Here is a 16854-nt window from a genome sequence, read left to right on the forward strand (position 1 = left end):
AAAAAAAAAAAAAAAAAAGAAAGAAAAAAAGAAAAAGACAACCTAAAGGGAAACTGAGTAAAGTCAACAGACAATTTATAGAGGAGAAAACTAGAATTTTTAATAAACATGAACATATATTAATTTTTACTACTTAACAGAGAAATCCACATGGTTGCACCATTACCCATTTCACACTAATTATAATGTCTAAAATGAAATATTCTGTCTCTACCAAGTAGTACATAAACAAGAACATTTATACCCTTCTATTGAGAATAGAAATTTACACACTTCTTAGAATTTCAATTTAAAAATATCCTGTTATTTTGAAGATGTACATATACTAAATTCCAGTAATCTTACTTATAGATTTAGTCTAAGGCAGTGTCAGCATACTACATACAGCCCATGGGAAAAAAGCTGTCAGCTGCCTATATTTGTAAACGGAGTTTTACTGGAACATAGCCATGCTTATTCATTTATGCAATCTGTGGTTGCTTCCACATTGCAGTGGCAGAGTTGAATAGTTGTTATGCTAACCATATGGCCCACAAATTCTAAAATGTTTATTGACTAATTCTTAATGGAAAAAATTTGCTACACTAACTCTTCTTATACCTTTGTATTACAAGTGTTGAACAAGAATATTTGTAGCAATATTGCTTGTAACAGTGACAAATTAGTAATAAGAAAAATAAGGATTAGAAAAATGATGACTTTATTGTGAAGTGGTCTTCCAATATAATGCTATAAAGTAGTGAAAATGAATCAAAGGACTAGATATATTGCCATGTGTAAATCTCAGCAAAGTAGCTAAAAGATGCAAATGTCAGAAAAATATACAATGTGTATTTACATGTATATGAATGTTTAAAATGTGACACACACTATATATATTTATGTAGTAAATCTGAAAGTACATGTGTTGGAAGGGTGTATACTAAATTCAACATACTTATTTCCTCAGGGATTAGGGGGGCTGTGATTGAGAAGGAATAAACAGAAGAGAAAGGCCTTCAATAATATTTGTGATGACATTTCTGTTAGTTGATGGTTACAAGGTATTTGTAATATTCTTTACAGTCTTTTTTATGACTGAAAAAAATGAAACACAAATGAAAGCCATGGCCCCTTTCTTGAAGATGTATAGACTATTTGGGAGGCAGAGAAGCAAATTTATAATTGTAGTAGATGATCTTGAAGGAATGAAGAGCTCTATAGAAATTCAAAGAAAGCTGGCTATGCTTTTTGCAGGTATTCAAGAGACTGAGGTAGGTGGAGATCTTGCTCTATTTGAGGAATGACCGGGAGTGGGGACTGTTAAAACTGCGTAGACCATAACATGAGCTTGCATGATGAGAGTGGGAGAAAAAGACTCAAACTATGTTAAATAGATTGGCCGAGCACACCTGGGACACTGTGAGCTCTCAAAGATAAATAACAATTCTGGAAACAATTTTTAAGAAACTTAAGTAATTCAACAAGTAAAAAAACAACCTCATTTAAAAGTGGGCAAAAGACATGAACAGACACTACTGAAAAGAAGACATACAAGCAGCCAACAAATAGATGAAAAGATGCTTCATATCATCAATCATCAGAGAAATGAAGATCAAAACCATAATGAGATATTACCTTATATCAGTCAGAATGACCATTATTAAAAACTTAGAAAAATAATAAAAAAAACAGATGCAGACTAAAGTGAACACTTACAGACACCTTTTCTGGTAATGTAAATTAGTTCAGGCACTATGGAAAGCAGTCTGGAGATTTCTAAAATAACTTAAAGCAGACCTACCATGAGACCCAGCCATCCCATTACTGGTTATATATCTCAAAAGAAAATGAATCATTTTACCAAAAAGACATATGCATGCATATGTTCATTGCAGCACTATTCATGATAGCAAAAACATGGAATTAATTTAGTTGCATGTGAATGATGGATTGATAAAGAAAATTTGGTTTATATACACTATTGGATGGTAGGAAACTTAAAAGAGAACAAAATTATGCCCTTTTCAGCAACATGTATGCTGCTAGAAGCTATTATCCTAAAGAAATTAATGCAGTAACAGCTTCTCACTTATAAGTGGGAGCTACTAGGTATTCATAGACATAAAGATGACAGGAATAGACACTGGGGACTACTACAGGGTGGAGGGAAGAAGGACAAGGGTTGAAAAACTAACAATTGGGTAATATACTCACTCTCTGAATGATAGTATCAGACAATGTACTCATGTAACAAGCCTGCATGTATGCCCCTATTTCTAAAATAAAAGTTGAAGTTATTAAAAAAATAAAATAAATAAGTAAAATATATCATTAAAATGTAAAAAAGGAAAACACCTGCAACTTTCAGTTTGTAAACTTAAAGTATCTCCTAAGTAGTCGACCTCCAGAAAATGACTGTCATATCAGTAGTTTCTGAAACAGATAAAACATACCCTCATTTTACAGAAATGAAATATAGAATTTGAAGTTTTATAAAAAGTTCAAAAATGTATTAATTTTACCTGGAAAAGTAAGTGTCATATGTATTTATGTTAGGCTAGTATTTAAGGAATCCCAGGTAAAAAAGAAATACTTGCATAAAACTTACAGTGCAAAGACTTATTTCTTTATTCATTATTTTTAAATTTTAGAGTTCCATTTAGATAAAGTTAAACATTAAAAGAGATAATTAGATGATAGTAAGAGTGGGTAAGGTTATGGAATATTCCCTTAAGAATTAACAGCCCAGAGCCTCTGTTCATTTCCTACTCACATGCCATTACCTATGATTTTCACTTGTTAGTATCATCACTGTTTCCATTTTTGAGGGATCACTAGGATTCATGTACTTAATTCAGATTTATATAAATGATTTTCTAATTTATAAGTGTATGGTCTTTTAAATATGTTCTTTTTTGCAAACATTGCTTTAATAAAATTGCTATTGCTACATTGTTTATTTTCAAACATGTAATAACTGTGTTTTTGTGCTCAAAGGACAGTTTCTGAATTTCCAATCTCAGGTGTGTAATTGAACATTTTAATTATTAGTAGTATGTTTATAACAACATACATTGACAAAAAAATTAACATTCAACAGATTGTAAATATTAATCATAATTGTGCATTTTATGTCTCATCTAAAATGTATATGTGGTCTTAAGAAAGATAGATAGGTAAAGGTAGAGACAGAGGTAAAGAGAGAGAGAGCAAAAGAGGTTTACCTAAATTAAGATATTAGAGAAAAATAATACAGGAAATTATCACTAGAGGGTCTGTAACAATATTTTAAAGTACATTTTAACATGAAAGAGTTTATCTGCAAAATATTCATACACACTTTAAATACTCTAAAAACATGTAAAGTGCTTGTATTACAACTAATTTCATAAATAAACTTGATTGAAATTATCTCCTAACACAATCTTGCTAACAGTATCATGTTCTCAACATTTATTAGGATTAAAAAATAAATATGATAATTTACAGTTTCTTTGGCAACAGGAGATGATTCATACAGATCTGACAATGCGCTTAAGTGTTTTGTTTTTTTGTTTTAATTTTAACATAAAAATATTGTTTATTTATTTATTTGCTATTGGGAAAGCTGCCTGCTTATTTTTTCTTGAAATAAGCTACTTGAAGTAATTCAACCAGACCCTAGCTAAGCTCATCCCTTCTAGAAGCAGTTCTCAATTATAGATGCAGTGAAGCAGTTTGACTGAGACCTTGTTCAACTGGAAGAGACCAAAGTGAACTTGTTTTTTATTTTCACAAGAATATATACCTAATAGTGTACACAGGTGTACTTTATCCCATTTTATGTGGCAACATGCATTGATAAGCCAAAGGAGTAATATTTGTGATTAAAACTGATTTTCCCTCAATGTAGTTCTCTCTCTCTGTTTAATTTTTTTAGAATATATATATTTTTCGGAATTTTATAGTGTCTCGTGTCTAAAACATTTACTATTTTGAAAGGAATTCATTTTTTTTTAATTTCAGGAATATACAATTGATGTTTTCTTTCGACAAAAATGGAAAGATGAACGTTTAAAATTTAAAGGTCCGATGAACATCCTTCGACTCAACAATTTAATGGCTAGCAAAATCTGGACTCCAGATACCTTTTTTCACAATGGGAAAAAATCAGTAGCTCATAATATGACAATGCCAAATAAGTTGCTTCGAATCCAGGATGATGGGACTCTGCTGTATACAATGAGGTATGCTTTTAGGTTTGATGTGATGGATTTATATACTGGGAAATTCACGTGTTAAACAACCAATCTAGTTGTCAAGTATTAGCAGAAGTTGAATGTTTTCTAACAGATTGTTGAAGTACCCATCATATGTTTGCAAATGCTTTGATTAAAAAGAAAACTGCATAAAATAGTATTTATGAGCTTGAGTCTCATCTTGGTTCTTTAAATGTTAAGAATTGCCTTTATTATTCAGAATTGATGCTTTTGGTTATTCTTCACACTATATTTTTATGAAGTACAGTTTTAATAATATGACGTGAATTTGGTTTTCATCAGCATACAATTTTAATTTATTATCAGATATCCCATCACATTTTTATTATTTCAAAGTAAGACTTTATTTATATATTTATATTTATTTATTGAGATGAAGACTTGCTCTGTTGCCCAGACTGGAGTGCAGTGATGTGATCTCGACTCACTGCAACCTCTGCCTCCCTGGTTCAAGTGGCTCTCCTGTCTCAGCCTCCTGAGGAGCTGAGACTACAGACCCATGCCACCACACCAGACTAGATTTTGTGTTTTTAGTAGAGATAGTGTTTTGCCATGTTGGCCAGGCTGGCCTGGAACTCCTGGCCTCAAGTGATCCACCCACCTCGACTTCCCAAAGTGCTGGGATTACAGGCATGAGCTTCTGTACCCAGCCTAATTTAATATTTTAATTCTCCTTATGAAGTTACTCCAGAGAAAAATAACTTTAAATTCAGAGACAAAGCTTTATTAATAAGGCTTACAAGTATATTGGATACCATAAACACATACTGGATTGAACCATATGAAATTGTCATTTTGTAACTCAAAAATATCCTAAATCATTAAGTTTATATGATTTAAACTTTAATGAAATTTTACGTCAGAATAAATAAAATTTAATGCCTATTACATCTTAAGTATACTTATGATTTCATCTTGGGAAATAAGTTACTTGTATTATGTAAGAAAAAGATCAGAAATCTAGTAACAGCATTATATATAGACATAAACATGTATTCCAGTTATTTGATGTGTTGTCATTTCATAAACTAAGTGCTAGATTTTAGTTATGAAAGTTATTTAAGAGGGACAACAATATAGTCCTGTGCTATTTCTGATCTTTAAGGAAAAATTTTTTGAGGACTCATTACTGGATATTCATTGCCTACAATGGAAGTGCTAGCTAGTCTTTCTGCCTGCCTCTCCCTCTGAATTTTACAATATATTCAGATGCAGTGCCTTTGTTGACTTTGTACTTTGATCATTTCTATGAATTAAGGCAATGATTAAAACTTTAGGATTTAAACAAAACGCAGGTACAGGACATATAGAATTTTGGAAAATATTGTATAAGTTTCTATTTAAATATTCTCTCAGAATTTAAGCCATAATAAATTGTTGGTCACATTATTTGCTTTGCTTTTTATAACAGATTCCTCCATAAATTTTATTTAGTATCTGCTATACTCACTTTGTCTTTATGTGAAGTGGAATAATTGAAAGTTTGCTTTATATTAAATTTTCTGTGTCTACTGTTTGTTGCAATCATGTAGATACAGAAAAAATATGTATTTAACATTCTTAATTTGTGTTTTATAATTTAGCCAACAATCTAATCTCCATAAGTTATTTCTAGGAAATACATCTGTATATGTATTTACATCTAGTTCTATATGTATAGCTGTGAATATATATGCAGTCTATGATATTTATTCACAATTCACATATGTTGGAGGGAGCTCCTCTGAACTAATATTGAATTCTCTTATCAATTTTGCAATATGTTTGTCGATGAGATAATGGAGACTTTAGCATTCTTTTAATGATAGAGTTATTTGTCCTTAAGATTTCAAGTCTTAATAGTGAGCTTAAGGAGTAAAGAGCCCTTCGAAATGCCTATGAAATTTCTTCATGTCTTATGAAACTAAAATGGCTAAAGCATACTTTTAATTATTATCTTCAGTTATACTCAGAATTTGTATGTGTCAATATCTTCTGAGGGATCACCTAAACATGAAAGAACAAGAGTATTTACATATGAATGAGCCTAACAAAATGCTATGATTAAGGCTCTATCTCCATCAGTTCTGTTGACAGTAGACACAAGTGATTTTTCTTGACTTAACCAATTTACTTAAACAAATAGTGGAATTTTGACTTTTAGGCTTACAGTTCAAGCTGAATGCCCAATGCACTTGGAGGATTTCCCAATGGATGCTCATTCGTGTCCTCTGAAATTTGGCAGCTGTAAGTACAGGAATGAAGGTACATGTTTTGGGTCAATAATATCAGGGAAAGTCAGCAGGACTCCTTAGTTGTCCAGATTTTTTTTTCTCAAATTATGAGTTGATTAACAATTGTCCAATAAGATACAGGAGTAAAAAGCATGCAAATTGCCCTTAAGGAACATCTCTCAAATATCACTATAATTTAGTCATGGTGTTAAACAATTATCACTTATTTTTACTGCTAATAAAGAATATCGTGTGTTTTAGTACATGTATAAAATTAGACCATTTATAAAATTTATAAATGTATAAATTTAGACATGTATAAAATCAAGACCTAACTTGAAGGTTATGACTGTAATTTACCTCCTTTTCCAACTGCTAGAACTTTAAAAACTCAAAATAAATGTTAATTTTTCATTAGCTAAGAATGAATTGGAAAGGATATATTCTACAGTTTATTAAAGTGGCAATCAGCCTTTTGCAAATTACATGCACAGAAACTTAGTCTGTGCCCCTGTCTTCTACTGTTATGAATGGAAGAATTTCTTTCCTATTTCTTAAATTAAGGGAGATAATATAACTGTATTGCTACATTCTGGCACCTTCTATGTACATAGAACATTTTAGAAAAGGGTCTGTGCAGTTGGCTGTTCTTTAGATCATAGGGGTCATATCATGTATATCAAGCAGAAGCATTCATACTTCCAGAATAATTGAAAAGGGGGAAGGTCAAATCATCTTCCTAGGCCCATATGACATTCTGGGTAGATTCAGTATGAATTCATGAACACAGCTAAGCAGCCCGCCTCTTGTGAGGGTGTCCTCTTGCCTGACCTTTTTAGAGACTGTGCTCTTTCTGGCACCATCATCTTTGTCACTTTGGAACAACTTTTGACTTTTTATTCTCTGTCAAATAGAAATGCAGTGCTCTCACCTGATTAAAACTATGTATCACTGAACAGTGTGCCTTCTCCTTACAAACTGTATCAAGCCAAAGAAAAGGAAAGAATGACAGCTCATATGAATGCAAAACTCTCTATTTTGATGATCATACTTTTGTGGTATGAGAAGAGCAGTCTTGTTTGTTCTTATGAAAGGTGTCAGTTCTCAATTTTCTTTGAGAATCTCCCCTTTATTTAACTGCAAATCCTTCTTTTATTGTCATGGAAACCATAAGTTTAGTACCAGCATTACTTCCAACATTATTTAAGATAGTCAGTCATGTTATATAACGTAAACATGATGCTGAGAAAACCACAGCAGATGCGGCAGAGAAAAACTTATTTCCATTACATAAGTGGCATTATAGAAAAAATTGAAAGCCTTGATACCAAAGAAAAGACTAATTCAAGATATAATCATGTTGTAAGAAGGATTTTATTTTTTTGTCATGAAGGCATCAAATATAAATGATGTGATGGATGTCTCCATTCTGAAAATGAAAGCAGCACACTTGAAAATATTTTAAATGAAATTTAAAAATCTCTTATACTGCATCTACAGAGTGGTGGAATATTGCATGCTTGAGAATATCGTTTCTGTACCCAGAAGGAGCTATGAGCAACACGTAAAGTGTGTTGCCAGGCTTTTTATGTTTAAGTAATTATCACTAATTTTGTTTTCTTCACATTTATTTTCTGACACACTGAATAAACAATTTTTATGTTATTTTATTGTCTTTGTCTATAGTAGGTGCTGGATGCATAAGTATTAATAGTATGAACATCAGTGTAGAGTAACATACAAGCCAAGCCAAACCTAACAATGTTTGCATAACAAAGTTTGGTTTGTTATGAAACACAGAAGCAGCAGTGACTTTTGCCTCTCTCTCCCTCCTGCACCTCCAGACTTTTTACTAGATAAGTAAACAGTTTTGAAATTCTTTGTCAGTTTTTCTAAGCATTATTGGCATTNTATATTCATTTATTCCTTGCTTATTTGAAAGCCCTCTTCTTCCCTACCACTACCCTCCAAAAAGATTGGATTTCAGGAACTTTGTCATTGTTCTCAATTAAAGGAATATTTTTTTTCTGTGTGCTTACAGTTTTAAATCCAGTCTTGTTTTGTTTTATTCCTGTTACCTCATACCTTTCAATTGTTCCTTGTGATTTAGCTTGATTTTAAAATTTCTGAGTGAAAGTCTAGGGGTATTCCATTCATTAATCCCAAAGAAGCTGTAAATTGTCTTCAGACTAAAAATTAATAGCTAAAAATAATTTTGATGTATTTTTCCTGTTTACCAAATATTAAGAATCAGTTGGTGTGATCTGTTTAATGCAACATAGGATTAAAAAATGGGTTAATTAACATAAACAAGATTATTTAATGACAGCCTCATTTAGAAGTGGAATTTATGGTGAATTTTGTAAAACTGTCTTTCTCTCCCTTGACACTTTATTGAGAAACATTATTATGACCTCTTGGCTTATATGTGTGTTAATGTCTTCAGGAGAGGCTCTAATCTGCATTGCATAACTTTCTGCTGCATTGTTTTCACCAGACACAAATTTCAGAACTATATTCCTGTCTAACTAATGAAGTGAAGTAATTGCTTTTTGAAAAGTCATGTGAAGAACCAGTTACTTTCTTTAATAAATTCTTGAGTTCTTCTCCAGATTTCCTTCTTCCATAACAGTAAAGAACATAATTAAAATACTATGAGTTAATTTATTAATCTAGTGAGGATGGACTGAGACTTTTTCTTCTGTGTATCAGGCATTGTACCAGGTCCTGGAAGAATAGACACGAATCAGACAGAGTCCCTGTCTATCAGTATCTCATTAGTGCCTTAAAAATATCATCTCTGTTACAGGGTTTCATTTTTACTTACTTATGTTTAAAAGAAACATTATAATTCAAAAGTGATTTATTCTGCTTAAAAAAAAATTCCATAATTTGTTGACAACTACAGTGTTGTGAGGCCCTTCCAATGTAAAGTAGACCATTTGATGTATCTTTTTCCTAAGTCCTGTGCCATTTAAAATTTTATTGAAGAGAGAGCCAGAATATGTATTCAAGGGAAAAACAAAGCAAGCCATTTGATCTACAAATCAGTTGCTAGTTATCCACATTAGTAATGTTGTTGTTTAATCTTCTCAGAGTAATCAATCATTAATAATTAATGAATTGAAATTACTTAACAAGAAAATTAAACTATAGAATAACTAAAATTCATTTATATGCAATCATATGAACGTTTCTCTGCTACTAAAAGTGTATACATCCGTAAATATATACATATACATTTTTAGAATCCTATTTCAAAAATTGTTTCACATAATATAATTTGATTGTTAATGTAGGTAACTATATATGTAGTGATGGTGTTTCGCTGATATTAACATTTAGTAGAAACATTCAGAAAACTCGACAACATTGCAGTATGTCATTAAAAGACACAAACTCATAATCATTCACTCTATTGTTACCGATACTTGAGTGGAAATTGATCTGTGATCACAGACTTTAGTTCAAGTTCAGAACCAGTGTCACCACAGTACGATGCCCTTAAAGCTAGGCAAGATATAGATGACAGAGAATGAGATTTCCAGTGTCCTGGAGAGCTGAAGGCAGAACTATTGCCAGCAACAACTTGCCCTTTCTCTCCCTTAATTGGTGATGTGACTGTGATGCTGAGTTTTGTTAGGGGTAGCTATATCTCTAAACATTCTCATGAGTAAAAGTGCATAGAAGTTCTTCAGACTGTCACTGATATAGCAAGAATTGCCTGTTATTCAACTGTGGAGGGACTCCGCCTACCTGGAGAGGTTATCTGTTCCCCAATGGGACATAAAGGGGTAAGAAAATGCAGTGCCAGAGAAAGGGGCGAGACCAGACGTGTTGCCTGCATGCCAGCTCTGAAGTCATTTCACTTCTGCTAAGTTCTGCATCCTTTGCCAATATATCAGGAAGTTATATCTGATCTGACTGCATTTTTCCTCTTTGTGACAATCTGTAATTTAACTGGGATGCTATAAGTGTGTAGGCTAGTGATATCTGTGTGCATTAATTCCTTTAAAAATAAGCATGAGTTTAAAAGGATTTGCAACTTGATGCAACTATAGCATTATTATTTATCTTATATGTTCTATGATAATTACATTTTATTCTTCTCATGAAATACATTGTATCATGATAGCTAAGCCATTTAACTCTTAACTAGGGTACATTTATGTCCAAAACTTAATATAATTTTGACATGCTTTTTATCTTATGAGTGATTGATATTTATAAATGTGGTTTTACTGGACTTTGGGCATTTATAACCTGTTTACAACATTGTCTTCATATGCTACCTTGGGCCTAAAGGAGATGTTATAATCATCTCAGGACCCAGTGGTTGTAATAGACTCTAAGAAGAAATTTGCTTTTCACCTTTCAAAGTGGCTGCAATGAATATACTGTCATGGCCATGATCATCTTTTTTGGTCTGCTTCATGTCTCTCATATTGAAGTAAATTTAAATGAGACCTTTTCCCCTAAAATGTGATGTTTAAGTATTAGTATTAAAAGTATATAGTGATTGTATGAAATACACAACTGTACATGTAGCACTAGACTGATGGCTCTTATTTAAATGCTTAAAATATTTTTTCTGATTTCTTATAGATGCATATACAACTTCAGAGGTCACTTATATTTGGACTTACAATGCATCTGATTCAGTACAGGTTGCTCCTGATGGCTCTAGGTTAAATCAGTATGACCTTCTGGGCCAATCAATTGGAAAGGAGACAATTAAATCCAGTACAGGTTAGTAAAATTAGTCCTAAGAAAACCTGGTGCCTAAGAGTATTAATAGGTTAAAGGACTTGGAAGTGTGTCCGATGGCTTAAAATCATTTGCTCTTGAGGTCCAAGAACTAGTTGCATAGACTGTGCTTGGAAATTTTTTAGACATTCGGAATCTTAGGCCCCACCCCTTATTAAATCAGAATCTACATTTTAACAAGATTCCAAGATTAATACTTGCACTGAAGTTTGAGAAACACTGGCCTAAAATTCACCATGTATTTACAACATACATGTTTTCTCAGAGTAATAAATTTTAATTTTTACCTTTGACAAGTGATCATTTCTTTTTTACTTTTTTTTTTTTTTTTTTTTTTTTTTTTTTTTTTTTTTTTTTTTTTTTTTTTTTTTTTTTTTTTTTTTTTTTTTTTTTTTTTTTCTTTTTTGAGATGGAGTCTTGCTCTGTTGCAAGTCTGGAGTGCAGTGGTGTGATCTCGGCTCACTGCAACCTCTGCCTCCTGGGTTCAAGTGATTATCTTGCCTCAGCCTCCAGAGTAGCTGGGACAACAGGTGTGCGCCACCACATACAGCTAATTTTTGTATTTTTAGTAGAGACGAGTTTTCGCCATATTGGCTAGGATGGTCTTGATCTCTTGGCCTGGTGATCTGCCCGCCTTAGCCTCACAAAGTGCTGGATTTACAGGAGTGAGCTACCTCATCTGGCCGACCAGTGATAATTTCTTTAGTTTTCTATTTTTTCACTCATATTCTAGATAATTTATGATTATTCAACTTTTGATATTTATAATTACTACAGGCCCATGTGGAAAGCTGATTCCCTCTGTGAGGGCCACCTTCACCTAAAAAAAAGCCCAGCAGTGTGGACTAATAATCTTACATATGGCAATAATTAAAACCCAGGGAGCAGAAAGAAAGGTAGATATGAGGATTAGATAGGAGTGACTGAAGCAAATTAGAACAGACATATGACAATGAGAAATTCAGAATTGGTGACAGGGTTAAAAGTGAGAAAATGTGGGCCAGAAGATCAGTCTTGGAAATCTGGCCAGAGATCAACATTTTGGGAGCCAGAGAGCACTGAGTTAGAACAATCAAAACAGAGACTTGAGGTTTATACTAATGAGAGTGAAGGGCCTAACCAAGTAAAATAAACCATTGGCAGAAAGCATTTGTGAATCCTGAATTACTTTGGTCAATAAGCATGACTTAGAGAAGAAAACAAATGTAAATTGAACATCTCTAATTTGAAAATCTAAAATCCAAAATGCTCCAAAATAAAAAAAAATAAAAAAAAAATAAACTTTTTGAGTGCTGACATGATGCTCAAAGGAAATGTTGATTAGAGCATATTAGATTTTATATATTTGGAATAGGGATGCTCAATTTGTAATAATGTAAATTTTCCAAAATCTGAAAAATCCAAACTCAAAAACACATCTAGTTCCACATATTTTAAATAAGAGGCATTTAACCTGTACCATATCATGGGATGTGCACTGCAAGTTTCTTGACATTATTAAAGTTTTCTTTGAAACACTCATGCTAAGCTAAGGAGGCTTTTAAAGGTGACATAAATTTCATGACATATATGTGATACATTCTTTGTTTTAAAAAATTAGTTTTTGTTCTACCTCTGATTCTTTCTATTTCCAAAATGTTCAATCTATTGGCTATTACTCATTGAGCTTCTTAAATTTTTCTTCCAGGTGAATACACTGTAATGACAGCTCATTTCCACTTGAAAAGAAAAATTGGGTATTTTGTGATTCAGACATATCTGCCTTGTATCATGACTGTCATTCTCTCCCAAGTTTCATTCTGGCTTAACAGAGAATCTGTGCCTGCAAGAACTGTGTTTGGTGAGTGAATACACTCTTTGCAGTACAGCACATTATCTTTTATAGCATGCTTTCAAAAACATTATCTCTCTTGATCCCCAAACTAATTATTTGTAGTATGTGGGGAAGGGAGTATTGTTTTTGTCTTATAGTTGAGGAAATAGGCTCAGAGACGTAACATAGTGTTACACTGTTAATAAGGGATATAAACAGTATTCTGAAAACACACTCAGTATTCTTTCCTGAAAATCATACTGCTGTTCAACATTTGTCCCTACTATATTTATATCAGGAGAATTTTCTTAGAGGTTTTAATTTACAGTCTGACTACCATATTTCTAGGCTTTCTATATTTTTCTGTTGTTTTTAGATGAAAATGGATGATCTTACAATTTAAGTTAGAAACAGAAGGAGAAAGGGAGGGAGAGAAAGAGACCTCATTCACTTTTATTAGAGTATTCAATTTTCTTGAAGAAAACCAGGAAAAGGAATTTTTAAATTTAGAACATGGAATTCCATATATCTAGACTTTAAATGTTTGTTTTGGTTTTGTTTTGAGATGACAAAAGATATTAATACTTTAAATGAGAGAGAGAGGCTGGTGCAATGCCCTATGTCTGTAGTCCTAGCACGTTGAAGGCCACGAAGGGAGGATCGCTTGAGTCCAGGTGTTGGAGACCAGTCTGGGCAACATAGCAAGACCCTGTCTCTCTACAAAAAACATAGCCAAGCTTGGTGTCATACCTAGAGTTGCAGGTATTTGGGAGGCTGAGGCAGGGGGATTGCTTGAACTTGAAAGTTTGAGGCTACAGTAAGCCATGATCATGCCATTGCACTCCAGCCTGAGTGATAGAGCAAGACTTGTGTCTCAAAATAAAACAAAGAACAAAATGAAAAGGAGAGTTATGTTATTCATTTCATGAGTTTATTTAATAACAAAACTTTCATTTTCTTGATTGAAACCATGCAAAGGAATTTGCTTACTGCTTTTTGGATATATGGGTATATGAATTAGGGCAAGCACATTTTGTAACAAAGTAGATTACCTTTGTGTGTTTGGTCCACTCATTCATTTGGGAGTTTTATTGAGAACTTACTTTGTTAGATACTGTACTAGGCCCTAGAGAAGCAAATATGAATAAAATGTATTCACTGCTTTCAATTACTTGGTATAGTAGATGGCACAGTATAACCAGGAAGGATAATGACATCACAAAGTAAACGTATTGTAAAAGAGGTATAGACAAGTTATCAAAGCAAACAGCAGCATGGATCCTTCATAGAGTTGAGTAAGTGGCTGAATTAACATTTGTGCTGAGACTTGAAAGATGAGTAGGAGTTTCCCTGATAAATGAGATGGGCAAGAATCCTAGCTCAAAAGAATAGAATGTGTAGTGACATTAAAGTATGTTCATTGAAAGGGAACTGTTTAAAAATCCTAAAATTGCAGAACTAAAAGGAACTAATTGAAATGACCAGGAAATTGACAGTGCTCTGAAAGGATAATTTCAACCTCTTTCTCTCTCTCTCTCTCTCTCTCTCTCTCTCTCTCTCTCACACACACACACACACACACACACACACACACACACACACACACACACACACAGAGAGAGAGAGAATGGTATGTTCATTGAAAGGGAGCTTGTTTCAGTGTCTGTGGAGATATAGATAGAAAATAGGTTGAGGCCAATATGAAAAGGGCCTTATAAGTTGTCATAATAAAATGTACTTTTATTTTAACAGGTTATAGCAAATAAAATATACTTTTATTTTAACAGGTCCAAAACTGTGGTGTTTTGGACCATAGCATGTCTAAAGAACAATGCCTAGCATTTCATACATGCTATATAATTGTTAGCTATTCTTCTTCAAAACCACTTTGTTGAGGTTGATTGGCATGTAAAAATCTATACATATTTAATGTGTACAACTCCGTGAGTTTGGGGTGTAGGATACATCTGTGAAACTATCACCACCATCAAAGCTATAGACATATTCATTACCTCCCAAAATTTTCTCTCACCTCCTTTATTACTGTTGAGGTGTGTGCCGGGAGGGATGGTAAAGATACTTAACATAAGATCTACGCTTATTGCAGATTTTCAGAAGACAATATATTGTTGTTAGCTATAGGCATATGCTATAGTGGAGCTCCAGAACTAATTTATCTTGCCTAACTAAAGATATTATTATTAATCTGATATTTGTATTTTAGAAAGATGTGGCATCTTTGCAGAGAATTAAAAGATAGAAATTACAAGAGGTACAGAGAAAAGCTAGGAAGCTACTAAAATAGTTCAGGTAAGAAATGATTAGTCTATTTTAAAAGAGGACAGTAGCAAAAAAGAAAGAAAAGAATCAATGGATGCGGTGAACGTATACAACAAGTATATAAAAAAGAATAATTTAGGATAACATTTGGGATTTTTCTTGGATTATTTAAGTGGATAATGTTGCTATTAATACAAGAAAAAAGGAAGAGAAATGGCAAATAGGAAAATTGAGTGTAGCTTGAGTAATGTGTATTTTGATATTCCTTATTCTATCTATTTGATGTTTAGTATACCAATAGAAATAAGTATCTGGAACACAGATGAATATTAGAAAATGTTGATAAATATGATAATCATTAGTGACTAGATAATAGAAGTTATAAATCTAGAATTTATCTCAAAGATAAATTAGGTGGGTGAATCTGATATCAGAGGACAGAATCTTTAAAAACCCTAAAATTGCAGAGTAAAAAGGAACTAATTGGAATGACCAGAAAATAAGGAAGGAAAACAGGGGATAACAGTGCTCTAAAAGGAAAAGAGAATGCTTTCAACAACACACACACACACACACACACACACACACACATCTGTACTGAATATATGATATCAAATGTACACGGAAAAGTCTAAAATGCAGTGAGTGAATTTGACTAGTAGAAAGTTACTGACGGAAAGGAAATAAATAAGTAAAGTTGATTTGGAGTGAAATAGGATTGAAATGGAAATAAGAAATGAGAAAGCAAAGGAGCTGAGCATAGGATAAATTTGGAAAAAGAAAAAGATTAAGAAAGCTATAGAGACAGGCGAGTCATATTATTGTTATGATTAATACATAACTATTAACATGAAAATTTGAAGAACATGGGGAACTACTATATAATAAGCTACATGCTATGCATGTTGCATACCTCTTTACTTATTTTTTTCCAATGGATTATAATATCTCTTTTCTAAGGGGGAAAGATATGAGACTAAAATTTTAGGTATCTTGTCCAAGACCTTAAGGCAGACATTTACTCCAAGGCTTAGGTTCCTTCAATTACACTATGCTGCTGTCATGACTCTCCTTTAAGGGGAAGGGGGTCAAGAAGGAGTAAGGAAATTGACCATTTCTGTAGAAGATGTAAAAAATTCTGATAAACAGGTACCTAAAGAAAATACTTGTAATATGGTTGGATTGACAAAAAAAAAAAAAGAAACCCAATTTTCCAACATATAATAAGTGACGCAAAGCAGGCTTTGTTGGTACTTTCCTTTTTCCTACTTTTTGCCTGGCTGTTTAACAAACACACATTTTAAAAATATTGGAGGAACCTATTTGCTTAAAGACTACGCCATTTTAGTTCTTTGTAAATTCTGGATATCAGCCCTTTGTCAGATGGATAAACTGCAAAATTTTTTTCCCATTCTGTTGGTTGCCAATTCACTCTAATGATTGTTTCTTTTGCTGTGCAGAAGCTGTGGAGTTTAATTAGGTCCCATTTGTCTATTTTGGCTTTTGTTGTCAATGCTTTTGGTGTTTTGGTCATGAAGTC

At 32.8% G+C, this 16854-nt stretch overlaps 1 protein-coding gene across 8 annotated transcripts in view; it reads left to right on the forward strand.

The window, feature by feature from the left end:
* The window catches only part of GABRA2 (gamma-aminobutyric acid type A receptor subunit alpha2), a 146455-nt gene that overhangs the window by 79099 nt on the left and 50502 nt on the right, over positions 1–16854 (forward strand). For all 8 annotated transcript variants that reach the window (XM_017540341.2, XM_017540342.2, XM_037742653.1 and 5 more), the window contains 4 exons: positions 3988–4208; positions 6385–6467; positions 11060–11203; positions 12909–13061. In XM_017540341.2, the coding sequence (XP_017395830.1) occupies positions 3988–4208; positions 6385–6467; positions 11060–11203; positions 12909–13061 (601 nt within the window). The remainder of the gene's footprint in view (positions 1–3987; positions 4209–6384; positions 6468–11059; positions 11204–12908; positions 13062–16854) is intronic.

The sequence above is a fragment of the Cebus imitator genome, unplaced genomic scaffold (genome assembly GCF_001604975.1).
Source record: "Cebus imitator isolate Cc_AM_T3 unplaced genomic scaffold, Cebus_imitator-1.0 Scaffold124, whole genome shotgun sequence".
NCBI lineage: Eukaryota > Metazoa > Chordata > Mammalia > Primates > Cebidae > Cebus > Cebus imitator.